The sequence below is a fragment of the Amblyomma maculatum genome, chromosome 1 (genome assembly GCF_055883805.1).
Source record: "Amblyomma maculatum isolate TAMU_Amacu chromosome 1, ASM5588380v1, whole genome shotgun sequence".
NCBI lineage: Eukaryota > Metazoa > Arthropoda > Arachnida > Ixodida > Ixodidae > Amblyomma > Amblyomma maculatum.
In genome coordinates, this window is record NC_139344.1 from 374,075,597 (window position 1) to 374,095,086 (window position 19,490).

A 19,490-nucleotide genomic window follows, 5' to 3' on the forward strand; every position below is an offset into this window, starting at 1 on the left:
TCTTTACACTTAGAGCGCCTTAGAGGTAACGAGGCTTCGGTCGACCACAGTAAAGCTACATGTACGAACGCGTCCATAGAAGAGCATTACAACCCGATCCCTACAGGCTTGGCCGAAACCGGCAAGAAGGGGGGAAGGGGGGGGGGGGGGGAGGCATCTGCGCAGCTGTCAGCCACTGCGAGAAAAATTATGCGCAGTCGCCATCTGAAAAGCATACACGCATCTCTGCAGAAATGGCGCAAGAGAACCAGCAGGCTTTTGGTCACTCACAGTCGGCCCACTTGTCCTTGGCGAGGCACGCCTGCCTTGATGAGGGCAGTCTCCCAACTGCACTCTTGGCTGGAGAGGAAGAAAAGGAGAGACGAAGCGAGAAATAAGCCCCGGTTGACATGGCGCCACGGGAGTGTGAAATGTATGCTACAGAGGTTGGGAAAAAGGTGCCCTAACAATCTCCTGTTGGCAGCAGCTGCAACAAACGGCGGTCATGTGAATGTGCGGAGAAAAGAGAGGAGATGGGAAACAGTCATGCAACGACGATGAGAACGGTGGAAAGAAGGAGAAAATAAACAGGAACAATGAAGGCTTAAGGGGAAAAAAAAAAGGTGAGTAGATAAATAAAGAGAGAGGGAAGGCCAAGAAAATGGCGGGAGAGAATATGACCGGATTGCTGGAGCAAATTAAGATGTCCTAGAGATCGTAACACGGAGTAACATGTTAAAGAGGTAGAATGAGCAGACCAAAAAGAGGAATAAAGGAGTAAATAAAAATAGTAGTGATGGAGACGGCGAAGAGAAACGCACCGCGCGAGAGTGTGCTGCCCGCTGCCCGCGGGGAGACCTGCTGCGGCGATAGCTGCCACTTTCCGTACTCGCTATCCGCGAGAATTAATTCCTTTCATTTCGCTCCACTTTGACGTTCTTTTTTTTTTCTTTCGTATATATGCAACAACATAAATCTTGTTTGAGTTTGACCGTGTGAAGTACATATAGTGCTTCCGCACTGAAGTTATATCCAGGGTTTAACGTGGTCGAAGCTTTGATATGCCGTGTGAAAGCGCTGTTTGTATTACCCGCGCCTGGACACGTGGACAGTGACGTCACGATCTGGGAGACCAATCAGCAGTCATGCACAAGCAAGACTGTTGCACAGCTGTGACAATCGTATGAGTGGTGTCGCATTAAAAAAGGGGAGGTACAGGTTGTGAAGAATCGGGAGTTCTAAAGATGGAAGATGAAGATAGGGAAGGCTGAGGAGGAAGGTGAACGAAGACGCAAGGTATAAACTAGAAATCGAAGACCAAACAACGACGGAGAAATAACGGGAGGGATAAGGCTAGGGAAAATGCGACAGGAGGACATAAACAGAGAGAAGAGCCGCATTGGGGAAAAAAAAAAAAAAAAAAAAGATCCTGGCAGGTCGTCGTTCACAACATATATTGCTCCGCGGCACACACAGCTGCAACAAGTGTCTCAGGTTGTCGCAAAAGGGCCAAGCTTTGGCACAGTTCATCCGTCCTTCTATTGGTCTCTCCCAATTTCGCTGCTACCCACGTGTCAAAACATTCAGCAGTATAATCCTTGCAATGCGCAAATTAGGTTCATATCGCTTTCTTAAGACGGACTAGCTCTATTGCTGCGCTCAGGTACTGCATGCGGGGTGTTCAAGCCTCCAGTTCCCGTCACACGTGCGCTCAGATCGCTTAGCTTGGGTGTCCAGTCAGAGGCCTAAATGTGGTTGCTGACACACCTGAGCAAGCACCTATAAGAGGCTCTGTGGTTTCGGTATACTTATACCCCTGCGCAGCTTCTTTTGAGCACCAGCCCCGTTTGTTGACTCACATCAGCAAAGTTCCTCTCACGCGGGAGTGCTTCCGAATTCCGCCACTTAATCTGAATCTGAACTAGTCTGATGGTACACGTTTTCCCTCTATCGCGCCCATTATCTGCCGAACCAGAATCCACAGCTTGTTCTCATTCGGATAATTGTTTTTGTTTTCTTTCCCTGGTGAAACTAGTGGAACAGTTTGACCTGAGTTAGCACTTTTAGATGCTGCTTTCCGTTGTAATTTCCACATCCGGTCACAGCCGCACAAGTGTGTTTCGCTGCGAATAACTTGGTTCTGCTCCAAATTACGCCTCGTATGGCCCGGGACCATTTGTTTCATGTACTTAGTGCGCAGCCCTACAACTACCAATCTCCAATGTCATTCATCTGCGGAAGCTAGGGACTGCGCATGGACCAGTTTCATCTGCGCCTCGCCAAAGCAGCGTCACACGCTCGCTCCTTTTAGCTTCTTCGGCTCGTCGCCGGTCGAATCGCGAATGACGTGTGACCCGGAAGTGACCACTTCACGCACCCCCACCCAGTGGCCATGAGCCCTTTCCCCGCCCGAGTAGAAAAACGATGAGCTCAGTCAAACAATGACGCAGAACAAAAGCACTGAAGCACGGGCCTTTGCGTAACGTAACGTGAACAAAGAACAACAACAACAACGTGGCTTACGCCTGCGGTTTCCGGACGGCGTGTGTTGCTGCTGCGGCGAGTGCTGCTGCTGGTGATGGTGTTGGTGGTGATGGTGCCTGGCGTTGTCCTGCGTCGATCCGACCGCGTTGGCCGCCGCAGCCGCAGCAGCAGCAGCCGCGGCGGCGGGCGACATCTCGTGCAGCAACTGCTCGCGGTGCTGACGCTGCATGCGTAGGATGCGGGAGATGCGCTCCTCGTCCTCGGACTCCATCTGCGCCGCACGAGAAGAGACACCCACCGAAGACGATCATTCAAAGCCGTGCGCTACTCTGTCTCCTCCTCCGTGTCCTCACGTTGAACGACGTACAGTCTTTGTCAAAAGCATATAGCCCAAGGGTTTTTCTTTTCAGCCCCGTAACAGGGCTCGTAACGCAACTCTAGCGTTCGAAATCTCATAGGTGACAAATCTTGTCCTCATTCTCCTCTAGCATGCATTCATATTCCAGTACTGCTGCCAGGAACCGCGTTACAGGGCTTAGAAGCGAACACCTAGGGCCGTATACTTTTGAAAAAGACTGTACATGCGTAAAAACAATTGAAACAAACCCACCGGTTGCACGTAACTGTTTTTAGAGTAACTAGAGGCAACACGAGCTTTTTGCCTATTATGCATATTCTACAAAGATTCAATGCCGTATTTGCAGTTTCCTCTGTCCTGCCTGATGACTCACAATAAAAGATTACAGAGAAGAGAGTTTTCGACAAAAATACACACAGAGAATCTCATGAGTATACCATGACATCCAACGTCCTCGTAATCGTGTCAAGAGCGTGGTTCAGTACAAAAGGTGCAATGGGCTCATGCTCAGACACTAGACTATATAAAGCACTGCCTGACATACGTAGAGAGCAAGGCTGTCTTGTGCCATAACGGTGGCACCTCTAATAGAAAGGCAGCCCATGTATAGCGCTGCGTACCGTGAGCGTGCGTGCAGTCTTTGCTTGATGCACGCATACATACAAGTGTCGCATAAATTACAGCACAACGCTCAATAACACTGCCACTCGAGAACCACGTGACAATTTCTTAATCAGAATGGAACGCTTCCATGTCAGTTACAGTGAGAATGCGGGAGGTTTGAAATGCGCGCCATTTTCCCGCCATGCCGCGCTCGACGATCAGCCACGCATTCAAGGCATACACTAGCAACTAGGTACAACCACTTGTGACAACCGTTTCCAGGAAGTGCACACCGGTCAATTACCGGGAGCAACAACTAGCGGATGAAGCGCGCCACGCCGGCAAAGTGGTTTCGCCTCACAGCGCCCGTGCGCTGGGCGAAGCCACCTTGCCGGGGGAAATGCCGGCACGGCGCGGTTTTAACCCGGACACACTCCCAAGGATAACTTCGCTCTAATTTGTTATTTAAAAAATTTGGCTATCTACCCTTTTGTAGCTCTTTTGACGTTAGGTCATCATAAGGATATGCATTTGCTGCCGAGCAACCTCCACAAAGAGACAGAGAGAGAGAGAGAGAGAGAGAGAGAGAGAGAGAGAGAGAAATTAATGGCTGATATTGACAAGCGCTAGCTGGTGAAACTTGTCTTTTTGCAATTGGCATGTTGGATTGATTTCAGTGCCTCTGCCGCAACGTTACTGACGTGCCACGGCGCCATGTACAGCTTGACCATAACTTCTGCTGCTCATGTGCAGTGCGTCCATGCCTTGTGCTGCACGGACTCCCACATCATAAAGGAAGACGACAAAATTGGCGTGACCACAGCTCGCGTCACAAGCGATCACGTGAACACGTCGTCGTAGTTATCACATGGATACGCAGCAGTTTGGTTTGGTTTATGGGGTTTAACGTCCCAAAGCGACTTAGGCTATGAGAGACGCCGTAGTTAAGGACTCCGGAAATCTCGACCACCTGGGGTTCTTCAAGGTGGGCTGGCATCACACGGCCGCGTAGCGTTTTGCCTCCACGAAAAAGCGGCCGCCGAGGCCGGGGTTCGATCCCGCATCCTTGGCCACAGTGGTCAAGAGCCCTAGCCACTCCGCAAACTCGGCGGGGCCTAGGCAGAAATAAATATACTTCTGCTGAACGGTCATCCTGACCATCCTGCGAAAACTGGATGATCAGGATGACTACTACTTCGACGCGGAAGCCGGGAACCTTCACTTGAATGATTACAACGCTGTAAAAGAGGTGTTTTCTTTTTTTATCCATCCAATTCTAATTGTTACGTTGACGACGCGGTCGAGAGAATTATAGAATCTCTGATAGCTAGCTTGAAGCGGGCGGCATTGCGATATAACCAATGATATCCGAAAGCAAAAAATAAATAAATAAATAAATAATAAAAAAAAATATTACAGCCCAGTCGAAAAATGAAACGACAGAACAGTGTCAAAAATGAAATAAATTATTCTGTAGTACATTTCTGTAGTTCTGTAATTTTTCTCTGCACTACTTTTCGGAGTCTCTAGTTCTGTAGCATTTTTCGCTTGTAACAACACAAAATTCTGAGGTGTTACTACAGAAATTTCTGCTGTCACAACTGATTGACTGTCCGTTGTGATAACAGAAAGTTTTCTATAGTTTTTTTTTTTTTTCCAGCTGATGTGTATTGCAGACACAAGTGCTGCGACGAAGGTGCATCAGTCAGGAGAGACATGAAAATGACACATTGATTCTATGAAAAGCAGTCTGAACTGGGAGAAAATTACGGTGTTTCAGCCTCAGCTTTGATTTTTTATTTCAGTTTTATGAGTGATCAAAAGTTCAGATGTTACACCAAACATCTTAACTTCATTAATAACGCTTACTCGCCGCCTTAATGTAAATAAATTTACTGGGCTTTACTCTTGCATTTTTAATGCGGGGGACAACAGCTTGTGTTTTTTTTTTTGTTTCTTTTTTTGTATAGCACTTAACCGCAGGTTATCTGCTTTCGGGCTATTATATGCACGTATTCATAGTGCATGACCTGCCTGGAACGAAAAAAATAAGTATTTGTTCCAATGAAAAAAAACGTGCACCAGTGTCACCAGTGTAGCCCACCAAGCTCAAAGTGTTGGCTGATGATGATGACTTCGCACACGCGAGGTTGCCCATTTAATGGAAGAATTTGGCAGTTTCAGATTCTCGCGCATGAAATGTTCTTGCGGTCACTGCTCCGGTACGTGGGGTTCTACATCAGCTGAATATGGCTGTGCTGTGTGGATAGTGTAAGCTTGGCCTCCCATTGGATGACTACGCATGAAGAAAATACCACCACCTCTGCGTGCGTTATGCTCGCACTTTGTCTCCCACAGCCCCTCGATATTCGGCACAGCGACAGCGATGGCCCGTAAATGTTTTTGGCCGCTAAAATTTTAAGGTGGTATATCTAGTAGCCCCGTTACGTGAAAATTCGTCTGGCGTTGCCCCGCCGGGGTGGTGCAGTGGCAACACGCCCGACTACTGCGCCGGAGTTCCCGGGTTCGAACCCGACCACGGCGGCTGCGTTTCGATGGAGGCGAAACGAAGAGGCGTCCGTGTGCTGTGCGATGTCAGCGCACGCTAAAGATCCCCAGGTGGTCGAAATTACTTCGTAGCCCTCCACTACGGCTCCCCTTTCTCTCTTGGCACTTTGCACTTTCACTACCACCTTCATCCCTTCCCTGACGGGGCGGTTCAGATGTCCACAGAGCAAGCGTGACAGATACTGCGCTTTTCCCTTCTTGTGAACCAATTATTTATTATTTATTTATTTGCTGTTGTTGTTGGCAATGTCGAGAAGTACCGGCACCCATAAAGATGGCGTCGGAGTACGGCATCACTAACGGGTCTCCATGTGGCGCGAGGTTTTCCCACTTTTGTGTCAAAATTGCGACGCGACAGTTCTTTGTAATGTGTTCTGGGTAATGTCACCCAATTTGCTTCCCGTTTCTGCTAATCATGTTGGAGGCTAGCTTTGGCAAGGGATGCAGAACCGCCGACCTACTATGTCCCTCCAATAGTATATGTCTTAATCATGCCAACACGCAACGTGACCTGGAGTAGCGGCGCCACGCCGTCAGAAAAGCAGGAAGAGTGCGAACTGGTTAGTTTGTGGTTGGTTTGTGGGGTTTAACGTCCCAAAGCGACTCAGGCTATGAGAGACGCCGTGGTGGAGAACTCCGAAAATTTCGACCACCAGGGGGTTTAACGTGCACTGACATCGCACAGCACATGGGCACCTTGCTTTTCGCCTCCATCGAAACGCAGCCGCCGAGGCCGGGATTCGATCCCGCTTCCTTGGGCACAGTAGTCGAGCGCCGTGACCACTGCGCCACTCCGGCAAGTGGAAGAGTGCGGGCATCGCGTTACAGATAGTGTTCTACGGGAGTACGCCACAAGTGGAAGCTATCGTGGAAGAGTTAGAAGCGACTGATTTTCGCTTTTCATATGTTCATTCAGAGGCGCATCCCAACTGCTGGTTCGTGCATTCTTGAATGGAATGCTGCTTTGCTGAACCTCACTGCGCCTTCCGAGTACTCGTTCGCGGTGGTTTAGGGCGTTATGTGTGTAGTGTGCTGTTCGTTTTTATTCGACGAAAATGAGAGCTAAAAGAATTACACTTTGAAAAGCTGTGACTGCGATCAAATCGACGTACTCTCACGAACAAATGACAATGATAGCAAAGACAGCAACACACACGCACACGCCCTCTCTGGTTGCGGTGTATAGGCGTCCATTCTCCACCGAGCATTTCGAAACCTTTCCACTCACGCAATCATTGATCCGCGGCGGTGTCGTTACTTCGCACCGCGCACACGCATGACGGTACGCGTCGGCAGTTGGCGGCGTATGCCATGACGATTGTGCAATATCTGAACTTGGGAGGAGGCCCCCGAGCGCAGCGCAGCAGGGTTATGGTAGCGAGGCTGAACCGATCGACGCGTCTCTAAGCAAAGGAGTGGTCGGTTACACGCGACGTATAGACAGCCAGCACGAGCGCACTGGGAGCGTTGGTGAGGGAACAAGCACGTCTGAAAACTAACGTAAATCGGGCAGCAGAAAAAAAAAAAAAAAAGTAGAAAGGAAAACTATCGCGTACCAGAGCCGTCACCGCAACAATAAAAATAGTCCAACGTGCTTTGAAGTGCTATGAGATAGTTCTAGAATTTCGACCAAGGCTGTACCTGCGTGCGTTAAAAAGCGCACATTCAATTTGCAAAAAAAAAAAAAAAAAAGAAAAAAAAAAGAAAAGAAAATAGGGCGAGTTTCCGGTCATTTAGGCAACAACGAAAAAAAAAAAAAGGAATGGTCTGCTTGTCAAACCTGACTGGGAAATAATTATTAACTTACCGAAAGCTCGTGATTGCTTCCCCCTAGCCAGAACCTTGCTTGGCTGGCAGCCGAACGCCGCCTATATGATGACATCTTGCGCCATGATCGAAGTTAAACATCATAAATGAAATACACGACGCAGATGGCGACGCTGTCCTTTCTTCCAATTTATTTCACAGGAACAGCTGTCACCGGTCGGGTATTGTAATTGCATCGAAATTATAGTCTCAACAGAGAGCGCACATAAAAAGCAGGAGTTCCGAAACGTACAAATATATATATATATATATATATATATATATATATATATATATATATATATATATATATATATATATATATATATATATATATATATATATATATATATATATATATAGAAATGCGAAGATACAATGGAATATTACAAATGAGAAGAAATAGCTTGATAATGGCAAAATATTACCACTGGAAACAAGCTTTACTACATGTATGCACAAAACCTCGCAACAAGATATTTAAATATAAGTTTTGACGAAGGTTTTCCTCTTCTCAAAGCTCGTAAATACAGTTTTCACCCTATTTCGTCATTTGAAAAGCAAAAGAAATCGAGGTCACGCCACTTCATTCTGAGTACTATATCAGTATATTCCAGAACGAAACTGAACAGCGCAGGGAACAGCGCAGCCAACAGCGAAGTCCACTGCATTATACAGTTTGCAGAATTGTTTCGGCAACCTGATAAGGCCACGTCAGTCGCACGTGCACTGCTGGAACGGAGGCCCGAAAATATTTCAAGGTTTCCAGACCGGTTTCTGCCGGCAACAATGGCGGTGCCGGGCGCAATGCTGCACAGGTTTTCTGTGTGAGCGAAACCCATGCGGGGATCGTGCATTGCGGAATGTTCCGCCATAAGCTTCGCATTCCCGAATGTCACTTTGTGCTGGCTAAGTCGTTTTAAGAGGTTTGATGATGCAAGGGTGCTGATAAACCTTTTTCTTCACAGGGACGATGTTCGGAGAGGTGGAAATGGGACCGTGCCCGAACATGGAAATTTGTCTGTTGATCAACTGAATGCACCTCACCGTGCAAGATGAACAGCGCACGCACACATTGGAAGCAGACTTGTCGAATGCACGCGAGAATGGAGAGGACTCGAGTGAAGTGAAAAGGGACCGCAAATGCCTCCCAAAATACCACAACGAGAGAAGTCGAGGATGTGCCACGCGGCAAATAATTATCTTAGTACAGACATTCTTCTTGAGATTTTTCTTTCTTTCTTTCCTTCTTTCTTTCTTTCTTTCTTTCTTTCTTTCTTTCTTTCTTTCTTTCTTTCTTTCTTTCTTTCTTTCTTTCTTATTTACTTTATTTAATTACAATATACTGCAGGCCCTTTGGTGGGCCCAAGCAGGAGTGGCAACAATAATATTATTACATTATATATAAAGAAAAAATTATACACAGCTAGAACACAATAATCATGGCAGCCAGGAGTAGAAAAATCGAACATTTTGTACAATAATAAAATCTTTCTTTCTTTCTTTCTTTATTTTTATTTATTTATTTATTTATTTATTTATTTGTATATTTATATCCTGGCCTTTTTCGCTGCCAATGGTGGGTTCACATCACAAATGCTTTGAAGATGCCATAGATCTTTTCCAGCTTGTTTCCTCTGCATAAGCAGGCCTATCACGCGCCTTGTGCGCCCGCCCCCTTCTTTCTATCTGTTAGAACCGATAAGAGATATAACGTGCCGCGGCTGCTACACCACGCTGAGAACAGCCGAAGTGCCGGGTGTGGCTGGGGCTTATCCTACACCCGGTCGAATAAACGCGGGTGAAATCGATAGATTTCAGGATTTCAGGTCAATATGTGTCATCAAGGAGTGCCTCTTGCACATAAGCGGGAAGGTGAAAGATCGCTTTGTCCCACCGTGGTGACGACTAGATGATCGCTGGGCAGTTTCTCTGATCTGCCCTCTTCCTCCATTCATTGTTTAATGGATTCGCACTATAATTCCTACAGCGGAGATTCTTATAAGGCGCCGTTTTCTGAAGCCACCGAAGGTGAACTCGCTAAAAAAAAAAAAAAAAGAAGAACAATCTGTATTCAACAATTTATAACCGCGAGCGCGATTCGAACGCATTAGTTCCCGTTACCGTTACTCCCTGATTCAGTGACTGACATGAATGAGCACGCACCGCAGAATCAAACTATCAAGAACTTCAAGCTAATGCGCTGTTTAGACACGTAACTGAAGGAATATATTTCTGGCATTCGGGTATTAGCAACAGGTACACAACATAAAGGCTGCCAAGTGCAGTGTCTGGATGCCACAATATTCGCTTGTGCGCACGGACCGCCCCATCGCCTTCTTTTTACTCTTTTTTTTTTTATATAAAACAACTTTCGAACAGCCCTGAAACACCTCATTGCTGATCATGGAGAAGCACCTTGGAATCTGCAAACACTAGCAGCGATGTCATTACCATGGACTTTTTTATAAAATATCTGTCTTTTTTTTTTTTTTTTTCGTTTACGCGGGGCAAGATACAAAGACAGAGCTACGGCAAATAGCTGTACGGCAAATAGACAAGCTACTGTGTCTGTATATGTATTTCATATGCCTTCTCCCACATCGTCATTCATCATGACCTTCCTTCTTCTCTCCTCCCCCTTCCCCAGTGCAGAGTAGCAGGCCAGATTTGAATTATTTCGGCCAACCTTTCTGCCTTTTCCTTTCAATAAATCCATCTATCTATCTTCCATGCCATCTCCACACACCACTTTCACCCCAACTATTGTCCCAATTAAGCCAGCGCCGTCTCACATCCGCATGCCGCGCGTTGAATTGCTGCTGAAACACCTCAGTGTACACCCCACGCATTCTGGTAAATGCGAGTACTCTGCAAAGGCCAGGAGACGCGAAGACGGTAACTTACCTGCGATTCGGGCTGCGAAGCTGTGTACTCAGTGTACGGGGTGAAATGTTCCCTTTGTTGCGAAAAGCGATTCTTACGCAGCCCAGCAACAGAAGAAGAAAAAAAAGTCGAAAAGTCTATATTTGCATATTGCTCTTCGCACGACCCGCTCCCTCCCCAGTCCCAGCGAGTCTCGGGGCAGAAGCGAAGCGTCGGAAACAAGACTATTCTCTGTATACCCTGTAACGGACCCGCAGAGTTTCCTTTTACCCACGGTTTCACTTCACGCATGCTTGACAGCGAATAGAATAAGGCCCAATGCTGGCGACAGATAGCCCAGCCTGTAAGTTCTGTAGGGGTAACATTAAGAGATAGAAAGCGTGCAGAGTGGGTCAGAGAAATAACCCAAGTTACTGACACTCTAGTGGAAATTAAGAAGAAGAAATGGGCATGGGCAGGACATGTAGTGCGAAGGGAGGATAACCGATGGTCGCTTAGGGTAACCAACTGGATTCCAAGGGAAGGAAAGCGTAGCAGGGGGCGGCAGAAAGTTATGTGGGCGGATGAGGTTAAGAAGTTCGCAGGGGTCAAGTGGATGCAGCTAGCACAGAACCGGGTTAAGTGGAGAAATATGGGAGAGGCCTCCGCCCTGCAGTGGGTATAGTCAGGCTGATGATGATGATGATGATGTTAAGTTCTGTATTGATGTCGAGCGGCCATAACAAACCGCGGGGCCATATCTATCAGGCGCGCGAAAAACTGAGCACACCAAGACGGTTTTCTCCTTTTCACGGTCAGCTTTCGACGAACGCGGTTGGTAATCGTACCCGCGACCCCTATAGTCACTGCCTGCAGCTGAACGCCATGGCAATGGGAATTCGGAAGTAACTCTGCGTGCTATCAGCTCGCTCAGATAACGAAATCAGGGGGCGCTCGTCGCAGCTCTCATCGGCACTCGATCAGAGATCGAACTGTCGGCCGAAAAATAACAAAAAAGAGTGCCAAACAAGCTCTGCCGCTTAGTTGCAGACTGGGTTGCCGACGAAGTCTCAAAGCAAGACGGAAAAAGCTCGCAGCAAAACTATACTGAAAGAGACTGCATGAAGTTAATACAATGTAAACAGAAGGATAAATGCATGAGGAATAACCGAGGAAATAACAAATTACGTCTCAAAAAGCCCCTATTAGGAGACTATTAGGAATATAGGTCATATTAGGAGCATCGTTTTATGGAAGAGATAGTATGCCGTTTTTAGACGCACGTATCTGACACCCAATGTTTTACTGATGAAGCATAATAAGCCCACGTGTGAAGAATGCGGAGAGATGCTCAGTCAACCACATTCGAATTATGTACATGTCCCCAAAACTCGAGACGCTACGAAAAATAGCATTTTATTTTTTATTTATTTATTTTACAATAATGCCATCAAGTTCAACCCCAGCTTACATTTGGGAGAAAGAGCAATCGCAGACGTAACGTGTGTTCAGAGTTTCCTGAAAGAAGTAATTAAGTTTCTAAACAAGCTATACATTTTTAACACGTTCAATTTCTATTTTGCAACAAAATGACATTTTAACCTTGCCCTCGGCGCATGACATAGCTGCTTATGTGCCATAAAACACAACACGCAAGACGCAACTGGGCAGCGAAATATAAGGAAGCATTTCTCGCTAAGTTCCTCTCGGGAAGGAGCTGCGACGAGGTGCTTTATTCGTGTTATGCTTAAAGCACAAAACAATCGCATAAAAAACTACTCGGACTCTCCCCATATCTATGAATGCTGGTTAATTTTATCAGCAGACGAAATTAATATCAATTAAAAACTAATTACAACATTATCTACTCAGTCATTAAACGTTTACAAATGTGCATATTACACGCATATGCCGCCCACGAACCCAAAAAGAGGCGCTCCGCAGTCATCGCAGCAGTTTTGTAAAAACGTGTTCATCAAAATTGTGACCTAGACAGAAGCTGCCGTTCCAGAGCTTAGGGAATTCCATTATGGCGCCTTTGCTGTAGTTCGCCCGATGGTCGGCGCGTCCGCAACCTGCTACGACTTACACGGGCGCTCCAAATCGGGAAGCAGGAGTTGGATGAAGCAGTTTTAGCGATGGGACGATAAGATATCCACCCTTCACTTTCCCCGCGGGACGTTCCAGCAGAAGGGGATCCCCGTACATTGTGCGTCATCCTCGACGCGCGAAGAACACGTCGCCAGCGCTCCACATGCCAACACAGGGATGGGGGGCTAAAGTCTCCGACACAGGCCGCGCGCCACCAACACGCGCTAATCAGACGAGGTCGTTCAGAGATATTTGGAGGGTGATTCATTCGGCTTAGCCCCAGTCAGATAAGAGGAAGGTTTGAGCTCGTTATCGACTTAATCCGGCGTCTACACAGCGTCTTAACACACCGTTTGCTCAGTGAACCCCTTTAAAGTATGAGGGATGTCCGATAGTGTTTAAAGGGCTATACACAGCTAGTTCTCCTATAAGACGTGTAATTGAAACATATCGTTGTACACAGCTTACAAACGGTAAACTTTGTTCCACAATCGTTCAGTCATCACTTACAAATTCATACACACATGGGCTTAAATCGAAGTGGTTTGAAATGTTTTTGTGTGTGAATGTATGCGGAGTTAAGATGCTGTTACGACCAAGCATCCGCATTTGCGCGCTCTATTGTTCGCCTGTGGGCATGGAAAAGTTTTGTGAATATGTGGTGATGGTCCATTGGCTCTAAGTGAGCCTGTTTCCAGGAATCCTGTTTTGTAAGCATGTTTTGCTTTGTGGACAACCTGCAAATGCCAAATTGGCCCTGTCAAGAGAACGTCTGGAAAAACACAAAGAAACGTCCCCCTGCGGGAAATAGCAGGAAGTGCTTTCTTTTGTTCACCCTTCCAGTCGAGAAGTGCTATCCTCCAGTGATGAATGCCTCCTATCCAAAGGAGACGACAGAGTGACATGTCCGCTGACGTGCAGGACAAGAGAAGAGCATGACTCATACGGCCATTAAGTGATTTCCCGGGAATGCAGGAAAGATTTGCAATTGTCGAAAAGGGACCATGTTGGGAGCCCTATGCGGCGCCACGTGCACTCGGGTTTCTGAGAAGTAAAACCCCCAGAACCAGCCTGTGGTTTCTTTGCTGAAGAATAGAAATGTACCTCCTCTCCTCGCCGTTCCCAAGCTTTTCCCGCCAACAAGTGATCACGCCCAACGAATGAATGCCGGACCAGTCAGTGCTTCAGACCATCAGTGCAGTGATGTGTTCGATTGGATGCCGATACCTGAGGGGCGTGCCCTGGATTTGGTTGGTCAGCATCTTCAGAGAGGGGCTGGACATAGGGGGTTTTTAAGGACGCTGCAGAGCACGAAATGTCGCTCTGGGCCCTGGGTAAACGGCTCATCCAGTCGCTTCTCGCTATGAACTCTTAACGCTTGTCATTTTGCTGATGTACCCTTCTTCTTCATGTAAATATTCTTGTAAATACGTTTTCTCAAAGTGCCAGTAAACCTGCTTGTACATATTTTACCAACTTCGAAGATTCAGTCCTTCTTCAACCCGGAGTCTCTGCACGCTACCAAGTGAAGGCCGGGTCGCCATAGCCCCAGCGTCACGACAACTGGTGACCAGCGGTGGGATCTGAATCTACAAGCCACAACATCTGGTGATTGGAGGTGGATCTGAAGCTACAAGCCACAACACCTTGTGATCGGAGGTGGCATCTCAAGCAACAAGCAGGAGCAACAATCGGCCAACAAGAGGGCAGCTCGGAACATCGATCGCATGTGTGGGTGAGTGCTTGGCTTTTCTTCTGATGTGGACCAGGTTCTAGAACAGGGTTAGATTTTAGAACTGGTAAAGAGAGTGTGGAAACGCCTTTAGGTTTGGTAGTTTGCACTGTTGTTTTGGAAGTAGCCGACACTCGGAGCGATCATGGACCTACAAAAGCTGCAGAAACCGGAACTGTTGCAATTGTGTGAGGAATTGGGAATTGATACAAGTGGTTTGGCACGAAAACCTTTGATTATAAAGGCAATCACAGATTTGGGAGCCGATGATGAGGAGCTCAGTGAAGCATGGAACCTCATCGGTCAAAAAAAGGAACAGCTCAGACAGCAGAAGGAGCGGGAAAAAGAGCAGAAAGAGCGGGAAAAAGAGGAAAAGAGGCGTGAGCGTGAACTTGAGAGGGAAAAAGAGGAAAGGGAGCGCGAACGTGAGTGGGAAAAAGAGGAAAAGAAGCGTGAAAGAGAAGCAAAAAAGCTGGACCAAGAAATTGAGCTCCGGAAATTAGAACTAGAGTTGAGCAAGAGGTCGGGCAATTGTCCCCAGCTAGCGGTACCTCTTCTCAACAAGGAGGCAGATTTCAAGATGTCAAAGTACATGCAGCCATATGTGATATCAGGGGATATCGGTCTGTATCTGGCTAACTTTGAGCGAACCTGCGAAAAACTGTCCTTCCAGCGAGACACTTGGTCTCAGAGATTATTGACGGTTCTGCCCTGCGAGGCAGCGGAGGTTGTCGCGCGGCTAAGCAAGGAGGACGCGGACAACTACGAGAAGGTCAAAGCTTGCCTTCTGAGAAAGTATAGGCTTAGCGCCGAGGCGTTCAGACAACGTTTTCGGAACGCTACTAAGTCCAGGGACGAGAGTTACCCTGAATTCCTATACAATTTAAGAGTCAATTTGGGCGAGTGGCTAAAGAGCACTGATTCCTACAGTGATAGGGACGCTGTAGTCGAGCGAATTCTTTTGGAGCAGTTTTATAACTGCCTCCCAGAAAAAGAAAGAAATTGGTTACAGGACCGAGGCGAAATTAAGTCGGCAACTGAAGCTGCCGAACTTATTGAGGAGTATGCTTCGCGCCGACAATTCAGCAACCCAGCAGTGGATAGGCTCCGCAATCCCAAGTTGAGGGTGAATAACCGTCAGAAAAGGCACTTTGCTAGATTTGCAAACGAAGAAAGGAAGGCTTCTTCAGGCAAACGCCCTAGAAAAGACGGCAGTGAGAAAAGTGGGGAAGTGACCAACGTGCAGAACACAAAGAATAAGCTTGAGGCTAGGAAGCCGCTCACATGCTTTAGGTGTAATGAGCAGGGTCACATTGCCGTCAACTGCCGGAAAGAAAAGATTGCTTTCTCGTATGTCAGGGACTGCGATGAAAATATGCAGCTTTTAGAACCCTACCTGCATGACCTAGTAGTCAACGGGAAGCCTTGCAAGGTACTGCGCGATTCGGCCGCAACGATGGATGTTGTCCATCCGGCGTATGTATCGCCTTCCGACTATACAGGACAGTGTGCATGGATCCGACAGGTAGTTGAGGAACAGAGTGTGTGCTTGCCGATCGCGAACGTGGTCATCGAGGGCCCTTTCGGCGAATTAACAACCGAGGCTGCCGTTTCAGGAAAGCTTCCTAAGTGCTATCCGTATTTGTTCTCCAACAAATCGGACATGCTGCTGCGAAAGAGGGGCATCCTTTTCGGAGACAGAGTTGTGCAAGCCTTAACACGTTCAAAGGCGCGAGAACTAGCTACACTGCTCATTCCAGAAAAATCCACAGCGGAGGAAACGGCAGTTAAAACAATGGTAAATGCGGAAGATAGCAGGTCAGAAAACTTTGAGAGCGAGGCATCTCAGATAAGTCAACTTGAAAGTGAGCTTGATGAGACGCGGAATGAGGACGTTCTTGAGAGTAACCTCTTGCCGCCAGTGTCTAGTAATCTCACGAGACTTTTAAGTGGAACCCGAGAGGACTTAGCTATAGAGCAAGCCAATGATCCCAATATACAGGAGATAAGGGAGCGCCACCGCGCCACTAAGACAGCAAACAATATTTCTTTCGAGATGAGAAAGGGAGTGCTGTATCGCTTATTCAAGGATAAGCGCGGAGTAGAGCGGGACCAATTAGTCGTTCCCCAAAAGTACCGCGGAGACTTACTGCGACTTTCCCATGGCAGCTCGTGGTCATGTCACCTTGGAATAAAGAAAACAAAGCAGAGGCTGTTGCAAGAATACTATTGGCCTGGATGTTTTAAGGACACGGAAAATTTTGTACGGTCATGCGACACGTGCCAGCGGGTTGGAAAGGCGCAAGATAAGTGGAAAGCTCCCATGGTGTTAGTACCAATCATTACCGAGCCGTTTCACCGGTTAGTAATAGATATAGTTGGGCCACTTCCTGTGACCGAGTCAGGGTACCGTTATATCCTCACTATGTTATGCCCAGCCACAAAGTTTCCAGAGGCTGTTCCGCTGCGCGAGGTGACGTCCGAGAGTGTAGTGGATTCGCTGCTGTCAGTGTTTGCACGAGTTGGATTCCCTTCCGAGGTACAAAGTGATCAGGGTAGCGTTTTCACGAGTGTCCTCACCACCTCATTTCTCGAGCGATGCGGCATTAAGGTAGTGCATAGCTCGATCCATCATCCGCAGAGCAACAGCGTAGAAAGATGGCACTCTGTTCTCAAACGAGTCCTGAGGGGACTGTGCTATGAAAACAAGCGCGAATGGGATACCTGCCTGCCTGCAGCGCTTTTCGCTTTGCGGTCAGTGCCGCACGAATCCACTGGATTTAGCCCAGCCGAGTTGGTGTACGGAAGGTCACTGCGCTCACCTTTGCGAATGGTGCGCGAAGCCTGGGAGGGGCGCGGAGAAGACCCAACAGTAGTAGAATTCATTCTGAACCTCTTGAATCGCTTACATAACACTAAGGAACTCGTTGAGGCCAGCATGAAGTCAGCCCAGGCTCGTTCCAAGGTGTACTATGATAAGTCAGCCCGTCAAAGGACGTTTTGTATCGGGGACCAGGTGATGTTGCTGAGAAGTTCAAGGCAGAATAAGCTCGAAGTACAGTGGGAAGGACCGGCTGAAGTCGTTGCAAAGCTTTCTAACACTAACTACGCAGTGAAAATTCCCGGTAGGCGTAAAGAAGTGCGCATTTATCATTGCAATCTTATGAAGCCTTATGTGCAGAGGGAAGCCGTGGTAAATCTAACGTTAAACCTTCCCGAGGAGATGGGGGACAACTTGATTTGCCTCAGCGGAAAAGGAAGCAACGCTCAGGAGCTTCTCAAAAAGACGGAGCAGAGAGGAGAACTAAAGAAATCCCAGCTGTCCGATCTGGGCGAGATAATAACAGAGTTTGAGGCCTGCTTCGTGGACAGGCCAGGCAGAACTGATTTGACTGAGCACGATATTGAGCTGACTTCAGACGTGCCAGTGCGATCAAGGTGCTACCGATTTTCTCCAAGGCAAAGAGAAATTCTGGATAGGGAAGTAACTCGCATGCTGGAATTGGGAGTAATAAAACCCTCGGAAAGCGATTATGCTTCGCCTATGATCTTAGTAGAAGCTCCAGGTAAAGACCCTAGGCCTGTGGTAGACTACCGAAAGCTAAATTCTCTCACCAGGGATCAAGTGTATCCTATTCCGAATATTGAGGAGAGAGTAGAACAGGTCAGTAGAGCGGCATATGTGACTACGCTGGACCTTACTCGAGGATACTGGCAAGTACCGCTCACTGAACGCGCCAGCAGATACGCGGCTTTCGTCACTCCGACGGGCAGCTACCAGCCAACAATGATGAGTTTCGGGCTCAAAAATGCTCCATTTTGTTTTTCCCGACTCATGGATAGGGTTTTAAAGGGGTGTGAAACATTCGCGGTGCCTTATTTAGACGACATTGCGGTTTTTTCCGACTCATGGGCGGACCATATGGTACATCTAAGAGCTGTACTGAGCCTTTTGCGTCAAGCTGGACTAACCGTAAAGGCCGAGAAATGTTGCCTGGCAAGGGCGACCGTGGACTACTTGGGTCACAATGTAGGTCAAGGTTTCAGGAAACCCAGCGAGATTAAGATTTCTGCGGTAGCAGACTACCCGCGGCCGAGCACGAAGACGGAAATTCGAGCATTCCTGGGTCTGACTGGGTACTACAATCACTACATCCCTAACTATTCAGCTTTGGCTAGCCCTCTGACCGACGCTCTCCGCAAGACAGAACCGACAAATGTAGTCTGGGACGAACAAAAGGAAGCCTCCTTCGTAAACCTGAAGGCTGTGCTGATTAGCCGTCCGGTATTGCGAGCTCCAGACTATGGCCGAGAATTCACGGTCCAGTGTGATGCCAGTGATCGAGGGTTAGGTGCTGTTCTCTGCCAGAGAGATGACGACGGTAATGAGCACCCCGTGCTCTACTTGAGCAGAAAACTGAGTTCTAGAGAGAGGGCTTATTGCGCGTCAGAGAAGGAATGCGCTTGCATTGTATGGGCCATTCAAAAATTGCAGTGCTATCTTGGAGGGGCCAAATTCACCGTAGAGACGGACCATTGTCCCCTGGCTTGGCTGCAAACTGCGACATCGAAGAACAGTCGCCTTCTTAGGTGGAGCTTGATTTTACAGCAGTACAATTTTGAAATAAGATACAAAAAGGGGAAGTTAAATGGGAATGCGGACGCGCTTAGCCGCTCTTTCTAAGCGGTCCGAGATGTTCCTCACCATGTATCCAAATTGATAATCAGGTTTTTTTTTTTTTTTTCGTGCGCTTGAATATAGATGACTATGTAAAGCAGCACGTTTGGTTTTCGAGGCATACGTGGGTCCTGAACGTCTTGAGAGTGGGCTTTTCTCGAACAACAATGGCAGTTTTCTTTTGACCTGGTCTCTTCAGACGGGAGCCGAGTGCTTGCTTCGACATGTGGTTGAGTTTCAGATAGCTCAAGCAATTTGGCCTACAACAATCAAGACAACGCGACATGCAACAGCGAGCTTCAAGCGTTCACGTGCAGGCCATTAAG

At 47.6% G+C, this 19,490-nt stretch overlaps 2 protein-coding genes across 2 annotated transcripts in view; one reads left to right on the plus strand and one right to left on the minus strand.

Annotated features, from left to right (window-relative positions):
* Positions 1-9,064, plus strand: part of LOC146208259 (uncharacterized) — a 48,294-nt gene extending 39,230 nt beyond the window's left edge. Inside the window, exon 9 of the transcript XR_014704678.1 lies at positions 8,767-9,064. The gene's annotated coding sequence lies outside the window, so the exon portion shown is untranslated. The remainder of the gene's footprint in view (positions 1-8,766) is intronic.
* The window catches only part of Cep97 (centrosomal protein 97kDa), a 140,593-nt gene that overhangs the window by 13,892 nt on the left and 107,211 nt on the right, over positions 1-19,490 (minus strand). Inside the window, exons 10-11 of the mRNA XM_084592355.1 lie at positions 2,503-2,734; positions 271-339 (exon numbers count right to left, since the gene is read on the minus strand). Coding sequence (XP_084448481.1) covers positions 271-339; positions 2,503-2,734 — 301 coding nt within the window. The remainder of the gene's footprint in view (positions 1-270; positions 340-2,502; positions 2,735-19,490) is intronic.